This window comes from Tenebrio molitor, chromosome 7, assembly GCF_963966145.1.
Source record: "Tenebrio molitor chromosome 7, icTenMoli1.1, whole genome shotgun sequence".
NCBI classification, from domain to species: Eukaryota; Metazoa; Arthropoda; class Insecta; order Coleoptera; family Tenebrionidae; genus Tenebrio; species Tenebrio molitor.
The window spans coordinates 15,210,725-15,227,175 of NC_091052.1; the positions used below are offsets into that span (position 1 = coordinate 15,210,725).

The window sequence follows — 16,451 nt, forward strand, 5'->3', positions numbered from 1 at the left end:
TTTAGAATAACACCCTGTATAAATCACAGCCTGCTCTAATTCCGAATTTATTTGAAGGCACGGTATATTTTCGAGGCGTGAATTACAGGCAATTTTACTTGGCAGTACAGTTTGATTTCTTTTTACCGTTAGGTAATTTTTACTTTCATAACTACCGTGAGATATTTAAATTTATAGTTAAAGTAGCCTATGACTTTTAAATTAGATTGTCAACATTGTTGACAACTTAATTTGAATTATTGTCAAAGTTACGCAGCAAAATTCAATATGAAGTAGGTATGAAACGCCAAGTTAACTGTTGTATCCAAGTCGGGGAAACAATTCATCATCACTTTTTGGCCTTCGTCTAAATTTACTGAGTTTTCATTCGCCCAAATCGTCTTGAACAGTGAATTCCATAGTACCTATTCCTATAGGCAAGAAAATCAAAAGAGGATTCTTTTAATGAAAGTTTTTAGGTTGGTGGTATTGAGTGTCAATGACGTGGAATTTTTGACAAGTTTCATATTCTTTCCAGTACCGCGCGACTTGATGATTTTTCTGAGTAAATTTTGAATTGCACTTTCAGATGCCCGTTTAATGTGTTCTGATGTTGACAAGTTGATTTGAATTGTCAAAGATGTTGCCAATGGAAGAAAAATAATTTCCCTATCCGGTAATATTTTAACAAAAATTATTTCTTTTGCTTTAAAAAAATTCTCGGCTGAAATTTTTTGTCTATTACACGGTCAAAAACTGTTTTGTAAAAGCCTCGTCTGACGCCTCGGACAACAACCTGTGCTCGCACTTGCAAAATGACAGTTTCTGGTCTTGTGGTACCCATAACTATTTTGGTAGAAAATTTGTGATATTCTCTGTAGCCGTTTGGCTGTAAAAAAATTAAAAATCTTCAAAGAAGCATTGTGTCTTGTGGGAAACGCAAAATTCAAGAGCCTGTATCTCTCTTCGAGGCTCGCCAAAAATCGGTTAGTTTTGCCGTGTTTTTACGTTTCTTGATCCATTGTTCGAAATCGAAAAATTGTCATCAAAATCTCTAATGAGGGCTAATTAGGGCTAATAAGTGTCAACCTCGATCACCCTCCCGCATCGCACTGTTCCCATTCCTGATTCCTGCCCCGTTGTATCTTTAACAAAGGAGCTCATATAAAATTGGTTTTAGGTTGGTAGTACGTCAAAACTGCCCGCCAAGTTTGAAAATTTTCAGCGTTTCCCAAACAAAGTGATTCCTTTGGTTCTCTTGTAAACCATTAACATTAATAAGGCAAGTTGAGTTATTTTACCTTCTTTTAACACGTACTACCTCAGGTTAAGATATCTGAACAACTTGCAAAATCACACTGTATAAACTGTTTTTTTTTTGGAGACATTTGAAGAAAATTTTTGACGCATGCAATGACAAGACCCTTTGCAAGGCATTTTATTTTTTTTTATTGGTGCACTACTTATATTATTTATTGCCCTCGCTACGCTCGTATTTCAATCTGGCCTCTCGGGCAATTAGAAAAGCCCAATTTACACAGAACCTCGTTGCATAAATAACTATTATAATCTGAAAATAAGGGAATAAATTAGTTTACAGAAAATTAAGTGGGAGAACGAGGGGAATCCAACGATGCAAGAATCATTGCCGTATCTTCAATGATAAGCGAGATCCTCCGCAACCCAAGGCTGTTTGGATTGATCCAAAATTCAAAACTTTTCAACAATCTGAAATGCGAATCAGAATCAGATAATTCATTACAAATTTACGTTGGACTTATCTTGGTAATTATGTAGAGGTACACGATTACCTTCGTTTCTTTGTATTTTGAGAAATTTTCTTGCAAAAAAATTAACCTGTCGATTGTTTAGTTCTTGGGAGGTGGTACTAGCGTTGGAATTAGATTTTGGTGGCATCGGGAGTAAGACACTTGTTTAAAAAAAATGATTTTATAACAGTGTTAATATAAAAGTGAAAACAAAAACAAAACAGTATTGAGCTTCACTGCAACTCGAGACACGTCTCTTCAGGATTCTCTAAGTACTTGTATTTGTACTCTTCAAATAAAGTTGTCAGTGATTGGATGAACGTATCGTGCAGTTCTTCCACTTGTTCTTTTGTAGGATTTTCTACTTTGGTAACTTCAATCGGGGTCCCCACTACCAAAAAACGTAAATTTGATTAGACTACCACCAGGTGTATACCTACATGGACATCTTACCAACTGTGGTGACTGGTCTTCTTTGTGGAATGATTCCGAACGAGTATTGAAAGAATCCTCTTCCGATAAACATCACAGGCGCTAACCCTAAAAACTTCCTGATATATTCCTGAAACTTGCGTAGAGTAGGGCCTTCCAGTTGGTCGAACAAGTCGGTTTCACCGAACGAGATAACAGGCACTAGAGGCGATCCATTTCTTAAGGCTAACTTCACAAATCCTTTTCTGTTCTTCACCACGAATTTGTACTTCCCGGGATGACAATTGTAGGCTTCTATGGCACCACCAGGCATCAAAGTCACGATGTGCCCCCCTTCCGGATGGCTCAACTCATAGTTGAGAGAGTTCGCCGAACACGAAATCGTCCCAACCGCCAACGCCAACTCCCTCACGAACGGCAACAGGAAATGTTGGTGAAGAATCGCCGATTTCACCTTGAACTCTCGATGCGTCTTGTAAAACTCGCACCAAGCATTCCCCAATGCGTTGAACGGCCCCACAGGCAGCACCCCGTGGGGAAAGCAACAAAAGAGGTAGTTGCGCTTCGCGTCGAGGGCGAAACCCGGGGCACAATCATAATTCACGGGGAAGTAGTTCTTCAAGTGGTACCACCACCGCCAGTTCTGCACCCACACGCTGATGCGGCCGCCGTTCTCGCAAGTGTGTCTGTCGAGGTAGATCCAAGTGGCGTACAACAGGACGAACCACCACAAGCTGGTGAAGAGCAGGTAGATGCAGATGATCAACCCGATGAAGCCCCCGAAGGCGATCACCACGAACCAGGCCGCCGCCGCCAAGGTTTCGAAGCGGCGATGCATCGGTATGCGCAACGGCGCGAATTCGATTCCCAAGATTTTCATCTGAAAGGTAGGAAGACTATTTGAGAGTGAAAATCTTGGTACGCGTGGTACCACTTCAAATTTCTTCGGCAGCACGGATTGTGAAAACTGACACACTGAGCCAGGACAATTATTATATAATGATTATTTGCAAATTTATCTTGGTAGGTACCTACTTGGAAACTGTCATTTGTGTTTACTCCATATGTAGGTACCTACTAGAGAGTGATGCTGATAAGATTGCACTAGAGATAAATATTTGTCAATATAAACCTCTAAATGGAAATTGTTTGGCACTGACGCCGTTAAATTGATTCTTGTGAAGCGATTACTACAGATACAGATTATACAGATAAATTAGAAAAGAAAATAATTCAAGAATCAAAGAAGAAATTGGAAATCTCGCCGGAAATGTGACCTTGCCCTTGAGCCACTGCGCTTTTATCAAATTCAAATAATTTCCTGTCACGACAGAGTTCTGGGTCAAGTTTATTTAAATCGTTGAATTTTTGTCGCTGATCAATAACAAAATGCGGGAAACATATTTAGTTTTATTTTCAGATACTTTTTGCTAATGACTAACAGAGTGAGTGAAAATGTCTGGGTAAATAACGAGTCGGTGTAAACAACAACCCACAAACTATTAAAACAACATAAAACGAGAACTACGTCGATGTTGTTATTTCGTGAGTAGAGAATTTCAGTGTCACTTCTGATTTTTTATTCGCTCTCCATCAGAGCAAACAAACGCTCCGATAATTCGCCTGATCGATCGGCAATTCGGTAAATATTTCAAACTCTACCTTGGACTTGAGAGCCACGATCGATCACCAAAACAATCGTTTGAAGACAACCATCGCACAAAACCTGTCCTCCGACTGCACACCACCAAACTGACAACAACGTGGTTTTCTCGTCAAGTTTAAAAATGAAGACCCCACTCTGCGCCCGGCACACCTAAATCTGTTTCTTTAGTCGTCGCGTACCTGGTGATAAGACGCGGTGATAATTTCATTTAGGAGAAGTGAATCGCGAAGCGAAGCGTCGTAATAGGATTACTACGACAAAGGAAAAATTTTAATGTTGTATAATTACCGCGGAAGGGAGCGTAATACGAGAGCTTTTGTGGCAGACCAATCGACTGGAATTTAGCCGGTTCTATTATTGTTCATCCGTGAGTTCGACTGTTCACACGGGCATAGGTGTATGTCTGGTTATTACGGCCCCCGGATCCATCGATTCGGGGCTATTCAGTTTTGTTTGGTTATGATGGAGTGGAGTGTCGTGTCGGGACTTTGCTCTAGTGGATAGTCAGATTTTAAAGGACAAAGGATAAAGAGCTGAGCCGCAAGTCTGAATTGAAGTGCGCAAATCTATTGGGAAATCTGCTCGGTCTATTTAAATTTCAAATTCTTATTGTGTCGTTTCTCTTTACTTAGTTAAATAAAACAATATCTTGTACTGTTCTCTCTCTATTTTTATTTCATTCTGTAGCAATTAACGGAATTGAAAGCTTCAAAGCACAGGAACCCACATACGTTTCTTCCTGTTCATTTCTACGACTGCCCGCTTAACGTCGAAGAAGTAAACACTTTACCTCAAGTATCTACACTCTTGTAACTCCTTTTAAATGTAATTACTGACATTATATAATCATTCTTTTACCTTTTTTTCGGTTTTTTCCTCATATTTACTTGAAAAAGTTGCACAAAAACATTTTTTCATTTGCATTTTTAGGTTAGGTCTCGATCTGTCAAAATAAATAAACGTCTCAACACCACAACATATGTATTTAATAACGTAAAAATTATGTCTTTAATCGGCCAAAGAGAACTTTCGCTTAAATTTGATCCGAATCCCTTCTTAATTAAACAATTTCCAAAAATGTCTTCTCTGGCTCTTTCACGTAATTGCCTTTGTACTCCTCAAAGAGTTTCTTGATCCCATCGACAAACTCCTGATGCAACTTGTCTATCTGCTCACTCGTAGGATTGTCAGTTTTTTCCACATCGATGGGTCTCCCCACTACAAGAAAAAAATGTTTTGTTTGTTTGTTTGCTACAAAACTGGGACTCACCAACTGTCGAGACTCGCACACGATTGGGACACACCAAGTACGTCCCTTTGGGAATGACCAACCCAATTTGCAACGTGTTCTTCACCAAGTCCCTCAAGAACCCGAATCCGGGGAAGTCCAATTGGTCGAAAACGTCAGTCTCGCCGAACGATATGACCGGAACAAGTGGCGACCCCGTTTGTAGCGCCATCTTGACAAAACCCTTCCTCTTGTTGAGAATAATCTTGTACTTCCCCGGCTTACTGTACTTGGACTCGTCCGCGCCCCCTATTAAGATCGACACGATATTGCCCCCTTTCTCGTTGTTCAGGAGGTATTTGATGGAGGGCGCCGACACCGAGACCGCCCCCACCGACAAGAAGAGTTCCCTGATCACGGGCATCCAGAACTGGATGCTCAAGACTGTGGTGTAGGGTCGGTGGTTGGGGAAGACCTGGTGGTACCCATCGACGAAAGAGGCGAAAGTACCGACGGGAAGCATGCCGTGGGGGAAGCAAGCGAACAGATAATTCCTTTTAGAGTCGAAGGTGGCACTCTCGTCGCGTACCAACTGGTGTTTGAAGTAATAGCGCATCAGCTGCCACCATATCGACTGACGCACCAATGTGATGGGGCGACCGCCGCGTTCGCAGGTCTTGCGGTCATACCAGATCCAAGCCGCGTACAGAGGAAGCAGCCACCAGATGACGGGACAGAACAAAACGGCAATCGAGCCGACGATGGAGATGAGGAAGCCGATGGAGAATGTCCAGAACCAGGAGGTCGCGGCGACGAGTTCCAACAGTTCAACCATGCTCGGCTAAAATTTTAATCGAGTAGGTACCTATTTGGTTACAATCAATTTTATTTTGTATGATCGTGAAGGTGAGGTGCAAATTTTGTTCGAGGTCACAGAAAACAATGTAGTGGAAAGTCATTCGGAAAAATTGATAAGAAAAGGCTCGAAGGTCGCTACTTTGCAAAGTTTTTGAACGAGTTTTTACATTTTTGCTCTACTACGCAGGAAATTTTTTTCATGTTTAGGTTTATTTTTTACAAATACATCTTTGTTAATACCCGCCGTAAACTAATTATTCCCAAGAAAACGTTAACGTTACTTACCGGTTTGATGTGAGTGGATTGATTACGAAAAATATTAGCTGTGTCCAGCGTCCACAGGTTATGTGAGGATTACTTGCACATGCGAGGACGACGACCTGAGAACACCTCGCTCCTACTTCCACTAATCGTTTAGCAGTAGTGTGGTTAAAATATACTTCTTGTTGTTGTTAATTATGTGAGTCAACAAATTCAAAACGGGGAATACAAAAAAAATCAATGGAAATGGAAATTCTTTTTTAATCACATTTTTATGTCGATCACTTACAGTTTTTAAAGTAGTCAAAAAAATCCATATTTTTATGTTACAAAGAACACTGTAACAAGATGTAAAATTCTTATTCTTATTTTTATTTAGTTAGGTACATTGTTGCTCGCGTTGGAGGTTCAAAATCATATTACAATATGTACCTATAGTAGTTATTTATGCACCTGGTAAATTTACACGCACGAACGCAGAGCATTTTTTGCAACCTCTTTGTCTCTATAACATAAAATTATTACAGAAAAAAACATATTAATAAATCTTCAAAATATGAATAGGTAGCATTCATTTAATACTGTTATTGCATGACTTTGATAACCATCTAAAAGAAAAAAATTGTCACCTTGTTGAAATGTAATCGTTCACAGTTCTTTTACAATTATGTATGTCTATAAAATGAGTGAACATTGTGGTGAGAGATGAGAGTGTTATATACTTTGTATTTATATAGCTGACGTTGTCTTGTCCAAATTTCAATAAATTTGTTTGGGTTCGTTTTGTGAAAAGCTATTGGAAATGTCTAAAAAAAAAATTAAAAATGAGGAATTTTACATGGGAGATGAATTCTATAGGCAGTATTCTACACTGCTGAAATGCTGGAAATATGTGATGTGCCTGGGATGTGATCCAGTTGGAACCATGCAGTTTTGTTCCAGAATTTAAGTCACAATTTAATTAAGTCAGAATTTCATGTCAAACAAATGATTTATTTTCTTCCATTAAATTTGAAATCACAATGAATCTCAAGCTGTTTTATTTACATTTCGATTTCGATTGCAAGATCGATGTTCAAGTGTTTACTTGAATCAGATTGTTTAATTCGATTGGTTTGATTCACAATTTGACAATCAGCTGTTAAGTGACAATAAATTGGAATAGAAATAAAACAACTACATTTGTTGGATAGATCGTGAAACAACACAAAAGTAAAAACAAATGTAATTTTATTTTCCGGAAATCGTCTTGGAAACAACATTTTCCTGCTTATTTACGCACAGGAAAATTGAATTTTCCGGACTAGTACTGAAAGACTTTACAAGACGCAAAATTACTTTTTAACTACAGTTGTCAACAAAATTGACAAACTTGATTTTTGTGGAATTTGTAAAAAAAAATTCTAAAATTTGTAAATTTCGTCTTTTTTATGATTTCCGGAAAAATTTAATACAAAACACTATTAAAATCTCTTACTTGACTCGGAGCTAAAGGTAGGGTTTACCTGATGAAAATTTGAGAATTCGTGTAGTTTGGGTTGCATTATTTGAAATGTTTGAAATGAAATAAACGGCTTTTCAGTTGGCCTACTTTTACCTGAAATGCGTAAGTACCTGCCAGAAGGTGTAGTTAATCAGCAAATCTGATTACTAAGCTTTTAGATATTTTCGTCTCCCAAACAAACGTTCAAATGTGAATTTAGTGGTAAAATCGTACGTACGTATGTTTATGTAACTATAATAAGATCTGTGACTGACTTTTAATGTTAATAACTATTAAATTAGGCTGGTTTTTCTACATTTTTCTCCAAATCTTCCACATTTTCTTTTCAAGTGAAAACATTCAATTTACACCCCGGGAGCATATCGAACAAAAAAAAAGAATTAATTAAATATGTCGTTCCTGTCCACGATCCCATACAAAAAAGCACTTTTCCATTTTTTCTTTTCTAAAAAACCATATTCGAACTATTACGAACATTTAAAAAAAATCAGGCAAATCGGTTCAGTCGTTCCCATAGAAAAAAGCACTTTCAGTTTTTCGCGGATTTTCAATTTTCCGGACAACTTTTCCAATTTTTTTTCGCATGAAAACCTCATTCGGACTATTACGAACATTCAAAAAAAAAGAATTAGCCAAATCGGTTCAGCCGTTCTCAAGTGATGCGCTTATCAACGAACAGAATTTTATTTTTATTATACAGTCTATTATCAGCTAAAAGAGGTCAGTCGTATAAAACAGAAACTAAAGAATAATTTGAAATTTTTTTGTGGTAAATATACTGTGTGGTACACTCTCATTGTATGCACATTTTTTTAGGATTCTATGATAACCCTGTTAGGTCAGGTCGATAGTACTATCGAATTAATGAAAAACCAGGACAACAAAACGTCGTAGTTAGATATGTCAACTTATCAAAAATGTTGTAGTGTAACGTTTCTACGTACCTACTTTATGTTAACTGGTTACTACGTATTTTATATTTGACATTTTCATGTAGCCCAATTTTCTCCAACGAAATTTTGCTGTACTAGTTTTTCATGAATTCGATAGTAACTACTTATAGGGACTTGTGTATTTGCTTTTGATAAATACTTCTTCCCAATAACAAACAAAAATGAAAATTAATGCTGAGCAAAAGTTGCGAGCGGATAGACCATTAACGTTGCCCTTACCTTGCAAAATAGCGGATTTTGGTTATTCTATACCAATCACAAACTTTTTAAATAAAGAAGTTTAAGAAGTTCGTGATACCAACCAATGCAAAGTAAAGTAACGCTTAAGGTATAAGATTATATGGCCCTTTAAAAGTATTTGACCGGAGATAAACGTCCCTTTTGTCGCAATTGCAGTAGGCGGTCAGCCCAACCATAAATCATACTTCAAGCAATTCTCTGTTGTGAATTCCAGAGCCGGCCTCAAAACAAATGCGTACCGATGAAATTATATTTATTTATTAAATATACAATACTATTACAAATCATCTTTACTGTTTTCAAGACATAAAGTACTAAAGGGAATTTCGTTACAATTACAAAATTTACAATAAACATCAAAAACATGTTCTATCACAAATTTTTAAGCCCTGCCCTGAACCAAGGAAAAGGGATGCAGCTGCACGAGCCGAGACAACCATCTCAACGCCAATATTGGTTTCCATTATTGGGATAATTTTAGTGCTGCCATATAATCTTATACCTTAAGCGTTACTTTACTATCGCGGCCATCCAAAAGTGAACGTTTTTTTTTATAGTTTGATTTTTACTTTAAATCATGGGCGTCCTAAAATGTCAAAGTTTGACACTAATGATAAAAAAATTATTGAAACTATTTTTTTTAAATGCCACATCTCACTCCGATGCAGACAGCTAGGGCTATTGCAAAGCTAGAAGAAAATTGGTCGTTGGCTGCTGTGGCGAGAGAATTACATTGCAGTAAGACTTGCATCTTCAATAAAAGAGGGGTTGGCAAGAAAACAGGCTTGAGAGGGGCCAATGCGAATAGGTGTTGGAAAGGTTTCTTTACTAAAGTTTACTTTCACTTTAATAATGTATTAATTACTTTTCAGTCTCATTTTTATTATTACAACTTTTTATTAATAAAATAGTAACACTTGCTGCACGAACGCCAATGAATACAGCCTGATTTAATCTAACGAAAAATATGGAAATTTTCGCGAGCTATCGTTCACTTTTGGATGGCCGCGATTTTACCTATACCTAGTCTATTTTTTCCTGATAGGCGGTTGCGCGCACCATTTACAAAATCCAGCTTCCTGCAACGAAATGCGACCTCCCTATTGGTTAGTGGAATAGAGTAACCAATAGGGAGATAGCATTTCGTTGCAGGATTTTGTAAATGGCACGCGCACCGCTTACCAGGAAAAAATACACAATAGTGTGAGGTAGTTGGCATACCAGACTCTTAAACTTAAATGCTGTTCGCGGCAGAAACTTCGGTATTTGCCCAGGCTTAGTCATTTATCCATGAGTCATATCGTGCGTTCATTTAAATTTATCATCAAAGTTGACGTTGGAGAGTCGATTGAGAACGCACCACTCGTGTAAAAGCGTAGATTTAAACAGCTGATCTGTGATCCTTTGTCCGTACCAATTGAGTCTTCCACGCATGAATTTAAATGAACCCACAATATCTCAATTCGCGGCCCGCGAGTCAAATGTCCATCAACGTGTTAAATTCAGTTATTTATTTATACCGTTTGGCGTTTGTTGGGACAAACATCTCCAAACACGATTGTTTGTTAAATAAAATCTCTGATAAAATCTAAGTGAAGTGTGTTCAATCGTTTTAATTTCATTTTGAAAACCTTCCGAAGGTACGGCCTCTCGTGGAACCTAATCAAACTAAATTATGAACAAAACACAACGTAGGATCCATAAACATTTCTTTTCTCATTATTTTTGTTTCATATTTTTTCGCAAAAATATCCTCTGAGGGAAAGCGGCAACCAACAATACACAAAATAAGGAAGGAAAGTTTCATCGAGGAAGAACCAAGGAACTCGAAACGTTTTATTGGTGTGGTCTAAAGTAGTCTAGAGAGTAGAGATGTACTATTGCGGGCAAAAAAAGTGGGACATCAAATTTCTGTCAGTTTTGAAAAATTCGATGTAGTTCAAGCTTTATTGTCATTTTTTTTTGACACTATTCCAGCTGACAGTTTAAGAATTTATTTTATACTCCTATTTTCCTTTTCCAAATGCCCTCTTCTTTTGATAAAGGTAGATTTTGATTGGAACTTTACATTAAATAAATATTCACTACGTGCTTACTTACAATCATTCCCTACAACCTACAATACTTAATGACAACGTCAATCAATTCAAATCAGGTAAAGGTTATTTCACATTAAAAGTCAAGACAATGACGTTGATGTCCCACTTTTTTTGCCCGCAATAGTACAAAATACAAATTTAAAAGACTAAACACTGTTCACGTTGTTTTGGCATAAGGGTAAGGGAAGGCCATGATTTATTTTTTTAAAGTTGGAGTTGGACACACAGTGACAGTTTGATTTTCGTCATTAAAGTGCCTGACATGCGAACCTGTCAAAATGAACATAAAATGTTGCTGAATTTCCCGCGATGTCTGAGTATCATTTTATTGCAAACTACAGGGTATACATATTGGTATGAAGAAAAATACAATTAAAATTCGAATTTCACAAAATAATTATGGTAAATTAAAACTACAAGGTAATTATAAATCATTGTACCATCGCAATAGGCGTTGGTGGCTACTGGCTTAGTTGAATGTGCCGCAAGCTTCATAATATGAGTGACACTAAAAAAAAATCTGTCTATTACTCTATTAGTATGTCTAACGTTGCGAAGCTGGCGGCACATTCAAAACTTGTGTGGGTTTTCAACGCCAATTGCGATGGGACAATCATTTATAATGACCCTGTAGTAAAACTGACAACAATGCACTAGCACTCACCTAGCACTGACGCTATTTGTAACATCAAACTTAGAAAAACATAACCTAATTCAACAGACAGCTTTACTTTTACCAAATTAAATGCAAAATTTCCATGGCCTCCCATTATGCCAAAACAACGTGAATTTAACGAGAATGCATTTTAGGTGCAAATGTAATGTTGGCTGCATCACAAATTTCGTTAATGATCGATTGCTTCTGTTCTGTCATTTACCTGTCAAAATCAACGTCAAACAAATACAAACAAAACGTTCAAAATGTCAATTTAATCTCTGTTGTGATAAGAGATGTTTAAGATTTAATTATAATGAAGTGTCTGTTGGTGTTTGACCATTTGAACGATGTGGTTTACACAAAATACGACGAAAAGTTTTCTCAGCACATTCGCGACTTCGCCGCTCAACAAGGCTTCGTCAATCCAGAGGTAAAAGTAGATCGAAAATTTCAACACAAAATAAAACATGATTGTAGAATTCCGATGTTGTCGTCGACGATAATGTTCTCGTACAAATTTTTTCCCCCATAATAACCTCCCAAAGAATAATGAATTGCCAGTTTGGCAATTCGTATACTTCCATCCAGTGCGAGGGCGGCTTGAACATGTGTTTCGATGAGGTAGGTGAAGTTTAAAAAAAAAAACATCAATGAATTGTTTCGTTTGTAGTACATGGGGTATTTGTTTGTGAGTGTGGCACAAGAAGACATTCACAGTATCAAAAAGTACATCAACATTTGTATAACTGTAGTTAGGTATTTGTGTGGTCCGGATGTGTGTCAGTGAGTTAAAACAGCAACTTGCGATTTTGTTCTTGATGATTTGTTTCTAGACTGAAAGTTTGTGAGAAGAGAGCGGCCGCAGCGACGCGACTTATTGACAGTTGGGTCCATTTACAAAACAACGACCAAGCTGTGTTTGTAGAGGCTGTGGAACAGTTAATTGTCAATTCAGACGTCAGTTCTGTAACTCTTCAAATCCTGCGCAAATCCGTTGACAAACTGATTTCATCTATAGACTGTTCAAAAATACACGCGATGGTGTTGGTCAACAACAAGTTCCTCTCGCTCTACTCTAGGTAATGTCGGTGTTTGTCGCGTCTGTACACCAAAGTGTGGCTGTTCCAGTCAAAACGCCAAAGAACTCTCAGCTCCTGACATCTTGTTTGCCACAATCGTGTCCCAGAGCAGCGCAACAAAGTTTGAACAAACAACTTATAAAGTCGACAGTTTGCAAGTTCTGCTGGCCGGGTCCGATCAAAATCCGTGTTGTCTGGCTCACGTCGTCCACGTGATCCCCATATGCGAAGGGATAAATCTGTTGTACCTGCTGGAAGTGGGTAATTTGGCGATTTCGTCGAGTCTGTATGAAGCGTTCTTCCACCTGCACACGATGCAACTGGTCCAGATACAGAAAGACGTGGACACGCTGAGACCCGCGTTCGAGAATCTAGATTTAGCAATGAAAAGACTGAACGATGCCCTCAAGAAAAATAAAAACAACACGATCGAATACTCCGCCAAGCAACTGATCAAAAAGTGGGACATCATCAGGAAGAAGTATCTCGATTTCTTGAAGACCACCTCGGACGAGGCGTTGCTCAGGGCGGAGACTCTGGCTCTGGGTCTGCTGGAAAATTTGAAACAGTTGTTGAGTCTGATGGCCGTCGACGACAAGATTCTCACTTCTACCAGGAATCAGACGGCAGAGGTCGCCAAAATCGTGTCCGAAAAGTTGAACAGCTACAATGAGTTCCTCAAGGTCAAGTCGATCAGGAACTTCACGCTCGGATCATATCCTTTTCATTGTAACGACGTCTTGTTGCCAACATGTGTAACAGTCTTTGTCCTTAATCACGTTGCACTAGAGATTCCCTAACGATTAATAAGTATTTGGAGGAGTTTCCCGGTCTGGTCCACTTCTTGTACGTGGATCGCGTCAGCCATCGGGTGACGGCACCCACTCTAGACTTCAGCGCGGATGAGACCAACAGGCTCACCAAAAACAAAGTAAACAACGGGAAATTATTTTTCGTTACCAATAAAAAGATCACCAAAATAAAAAATAAATAGCGGCGTGAAAGTGACATTACCGGCTGGGTATTTGACGTTAGGTGTTAAAAACAAAATGTTGAATTAATGTTTATTTGTTAATTCCAATAATAATCGTACCTTTTAGTATTAAGAATGATTAACAAATTTTAAGTTTTTTGTATATTTTACGCTTTATAAGTTATCTATTGTTGATGATGTGATTTTACCAAACATTTATTGAGGGTCTATCGTTTTGACTGCGTTATTTTCCTATGAAACTAATATTATAAATGTTTCTAACATCGTGGTGTGCGATGGAATTTTGACATTTACAATAGTGTACTTATACTATTCGGGAAAATGACATGATTAATCGGTTACCTAGAATAAGGGGCCTTTAAACCATGTAATAACCAACGTCCTACATGAGGAGACTCCTTTGTTACCTCCAGTTTGAAAAATAATTATTAAAATCGAAAACTGCAGTAACAGGTACGAACTGTCAAATATCAGATTTACAAATCATTAAGAGGCGGCAAATCTATGCGTTTTTGTACATATAAATTACAGCCAACTCGATGTTGGAAACATTTTAAATGAGCTGTCAATTTGTTGGTGTTATTTTTGTCGATTTCCGTTCAAGATTTGGGCGATGATCAAATTCTCGCGGAACCACTTGCAAGAAGGAAATCTGTCACTGATGTGGAAAGACACCATCTTCAACTACGCTTACTTCGTGTGGTTCGAAGACACCAGCGGGACCCCCATGAAGCCGCTGGTCTATCCGACAAACTCTTCCAAAGCGCTGCCACTGCCAGGGCTGCTCGGTAGCGACTTCTACCGGTAAATTTGTGAAATTCCGAGTTTTCTTTTATGTTTGGGCGACTTTTCGCAGGAAACTGAAGGAAGTTTGCTTTCCGAAAATGTCTTCGGCCAAGATACGATGTTACGAGTTGTTCTGCGTGCATTTGGGGCTGGTGACGGCGTCTTGCGTGTTGGAACACACGAGGCGATTGGCGGCCACGATTTGGGAACTGAGAGGACTGAAAGCTCATCCGATAGATTTATTGTGAAACTAGCGAACTAACTGATGCCAGATTGTAATTTACAGTGTACAGTTTATTACAAAATCGTCAGGTTATTAATACACAACTCAACAGTTATAGAACGTAACAAATTATACAAACATTTACAGCTTAACTTTGAACAAAGTTAAAAGTGTGCAATTACACAAAAACTGGAATTAAATACAAATAAGTTAGGTGAAGATAATTGTGAGATTAGATTTTTTTCTTCGACCTGGTGACGATTTCGCGCCCCCCCGGAGTAGTTTTTTTCGCGGGGCTTTGGCTATTTCGTTTTCCGGATCTGGGAGTGCTGGATTTGCCGCGTCCACGTGGCGTAGCTTTGGTGGGACTGTTGATGGGGCTGTCTGTGGGGTCGGTGTCCATCATGATCAAGTCGTTCAACTGACTCTCTTTGTTGTTTGAGGCACTGGTGTGGTCTTTGTTTTTGACCATGTTGTTAATGTTTCTGACCTCGCTTTCCAACTGGAAAAGTTTTTTTTCCGCTTCGGCTAAATTTTCCACGGTACTTTCTATGTGTTTTTGTAAGGCATTTTGTATTTTTGTGACGACGTTAGTCCCCCCTGCCTTCTTAAAATTAATGTTCAATCCCCTAACTATATCTAAGAAAGTGTCGGAAGGCTGTTCTGGGCTTTTATATGCATTGTGTGTATCACTTAAGTTGACTATGTGCATCGGTAATTGTTCATAACTGTGACTTATATATCTTACAAAAGTCTGGGTATGCGTGTGGGTAGAATTATTATCAGAACTTTCACCTATCATGAGACAGCAAGTGAAGAACTCTGGAGGTACATTGAACAAGGTACTCAGCTGCTTATGAATGATTCGTTCTCTAAACGTAAAATTGAAACTAGAAGCAGGTTTGTACTTGTACCAAGCTATTACTTTAGGTGCCAAGTCACCTAGGAAAGTTTTCACTTTTTCAGTGTCCACTCTACCGATTGCATCATAAAAATAAAAAGGCTGCGGACACGGCACTGCACAGTTAATACGAATGATTCTTTGAAGGTGTATCTGCTGTTGATCGTTATCTGTGATTGTTTTGGTTTCTTTCTCGACTAGATGCCCTATTAAAAATCCTTCCTAAAACAACAAATATGAATTTATCGGTGTTGTCATCCGCGGCACACCCACCTGACAAAATTTGCTTTTCATATTTTCGTACAATAGAAAGGAAAAGGCGGGCCCCGTCAGGGACACTGTTAGAGTTTCAATCATTCTGAAATAAAAAATTCACGTCTTGTAATCACTTTTAATTAATTTATTCTCGTCAAATCAATTTTTTTATGTACATTTACAATCAACAGATTCTATTATTAACAATTATTGCAACATACCTGCAACCACAATATAAATTCGTCAATGCAACACACAGAACACAAACCTGCAACAGAAAGGAGTCACGACCATAGAAAACACGGAAAATGAAAATACACCGCAAGTGCTGCTCTCCCCGTCACCGGTCAAAATTGAACTAAGTGAGAATTCCGAACTCCGAAAACTTCTAAGTTCTCGTCGCTTGGCGCTTGCTTAACAATTTTATTTTCTAACAAATTGTTTCGTTGTTCTGTTGCAGAATTTTTTGACATGAAAAATGTCACTTATTCAACAATACTCTCGACATTTTGTGGCCTCGAAAAAGTCGAGAATAACAATAACAAAAACAAATGAAATGAACGTCA

At 38.2% G+C, this 16,451-nt stretch overlaps 4 protein-coding genes across 6 annotated transcripts; 1 reads left to right on the top strand and 3 right to left on the bottom strand.

The window, feature by feature from the left end:
* Nucleotides 1-1,910: 1,910 nt before the first annotated feature.
* LOC138135731 (2-acylglycerol O-acyltransferase 1-like) lies at nt 1,911-4,024 on the bottom strand. The gene is made up of 3 exons (XM_069054580.1): nt 3,843-4,024; nt 2,202-3,060; nt 1,911-2,139 (listed from the first exon to the last, which is right to left on the bottom strand). Exons 2-3 carry the CDS (start codon nt 3,058-3,060, stop codon nt 1,982-1,984), a joined length of 1,017 nt encoding a protein of 338 aa, XP_068910681.1. The 5' UTR covers nt 3,843-4,024; the 3' UTR covers nt 1,911-1,981.
* A 786-nt stretch (nt 4,025-4,810) lies between these two features.
* LOC138135733 (2-acylglycerol O-acyltransferase 1-like) lies at nt 4,811-6,377 on the bottom strand. Of its 2 annotated transcripts, none has more exons than XM_069054583.1 (3): nt 6,218-6,377; nt 5,117-5,915; nt 4,811-5,064 (listed from the first exon to the last, which is right to left on the bottom strand). In XM_069054583.1, the coding sequence occupies exons 2-3, from the start codon at nt 5,907-5,909 to the stop codon at nt 4,907-4,909; spliced, it is 951 nt and encodes a 316-aa protein (XP_068910684.1). In that variant the 5' UTR covers nt 5,910-5,915; nt 6,218-6,377; the 3' UTR covers nt 4,811-4,906. The 2 variants fall into 2 exon arrangements, with proteins under 2 accessions (XP_068910684.1, XP_068910685.1); XM_069054584.1 differs by having other exon boundaries at nt 5,117-5,939; nt 6,218-6,361.
* A 5,333-nt stretch (nt 6,378-11,710) lies between these two features.
* HPS1 (Hermansky-Pudlak syndrome 1 protein) lies at nt 11,711-14,953 on the top strand. 2 transcript variants are annotated; one of them, XM_069054578.1, is made up of 8 exons: nt 11,711-12,077; nt 12,125-12,268; nt 12,318-12,430; nt 12,481-12,726; nt 12,776-13,441; nt 13,537-13,657; nt 14,325-14,524; nt 14,577-14,953. In XM_069054578.1, the coding sequence occupies exons 1-8, from the start codon at nt 11,961-11,963 to the stop codon at nt 14,752-14,754; spliced, it is 1,785 nt and encodes a 594-aa protein (XP_068910679.1). In that variant the 5' UTR covers nt 11,711-11,960; the 3' UTR covers nt 14,755-14,953. The 2 variants fall into 2 exon arrangements, with proteins under 2 accessions (XP_068910679.1, XP_068910678.1); XM_069054577.1 differs by having other exon boundaries at nt 11,714-12,077; nt 12,776-13,440; nt 13,512-13,657.
* LOC138135732 (BRISC complex subunit FAM175B-like) lies at nt 14,780-16,235 on the bottom strand. Its single transcript, XM_069054581.1, has 3 exons — nt 16,107-16,235; nt 15,904-15,988; nt 14,780-15,852 (listed from the first exon to the last, which is right to left on the bottom strand). Exons 2-3 carry the CDS (start codon nt 15,985-15,987, stop codon nt 14,962-14,964), a joined length of 975 nt encoding a protein of 324 aa, XP_068910682.1. The 5' UTR covers nt 15,988; nt 16,107-16,235; the 3' UTR covers nt 14,780-14,961.
* Nucleotides 16,236-16,451: the final 216 nt, after the last annotated feature.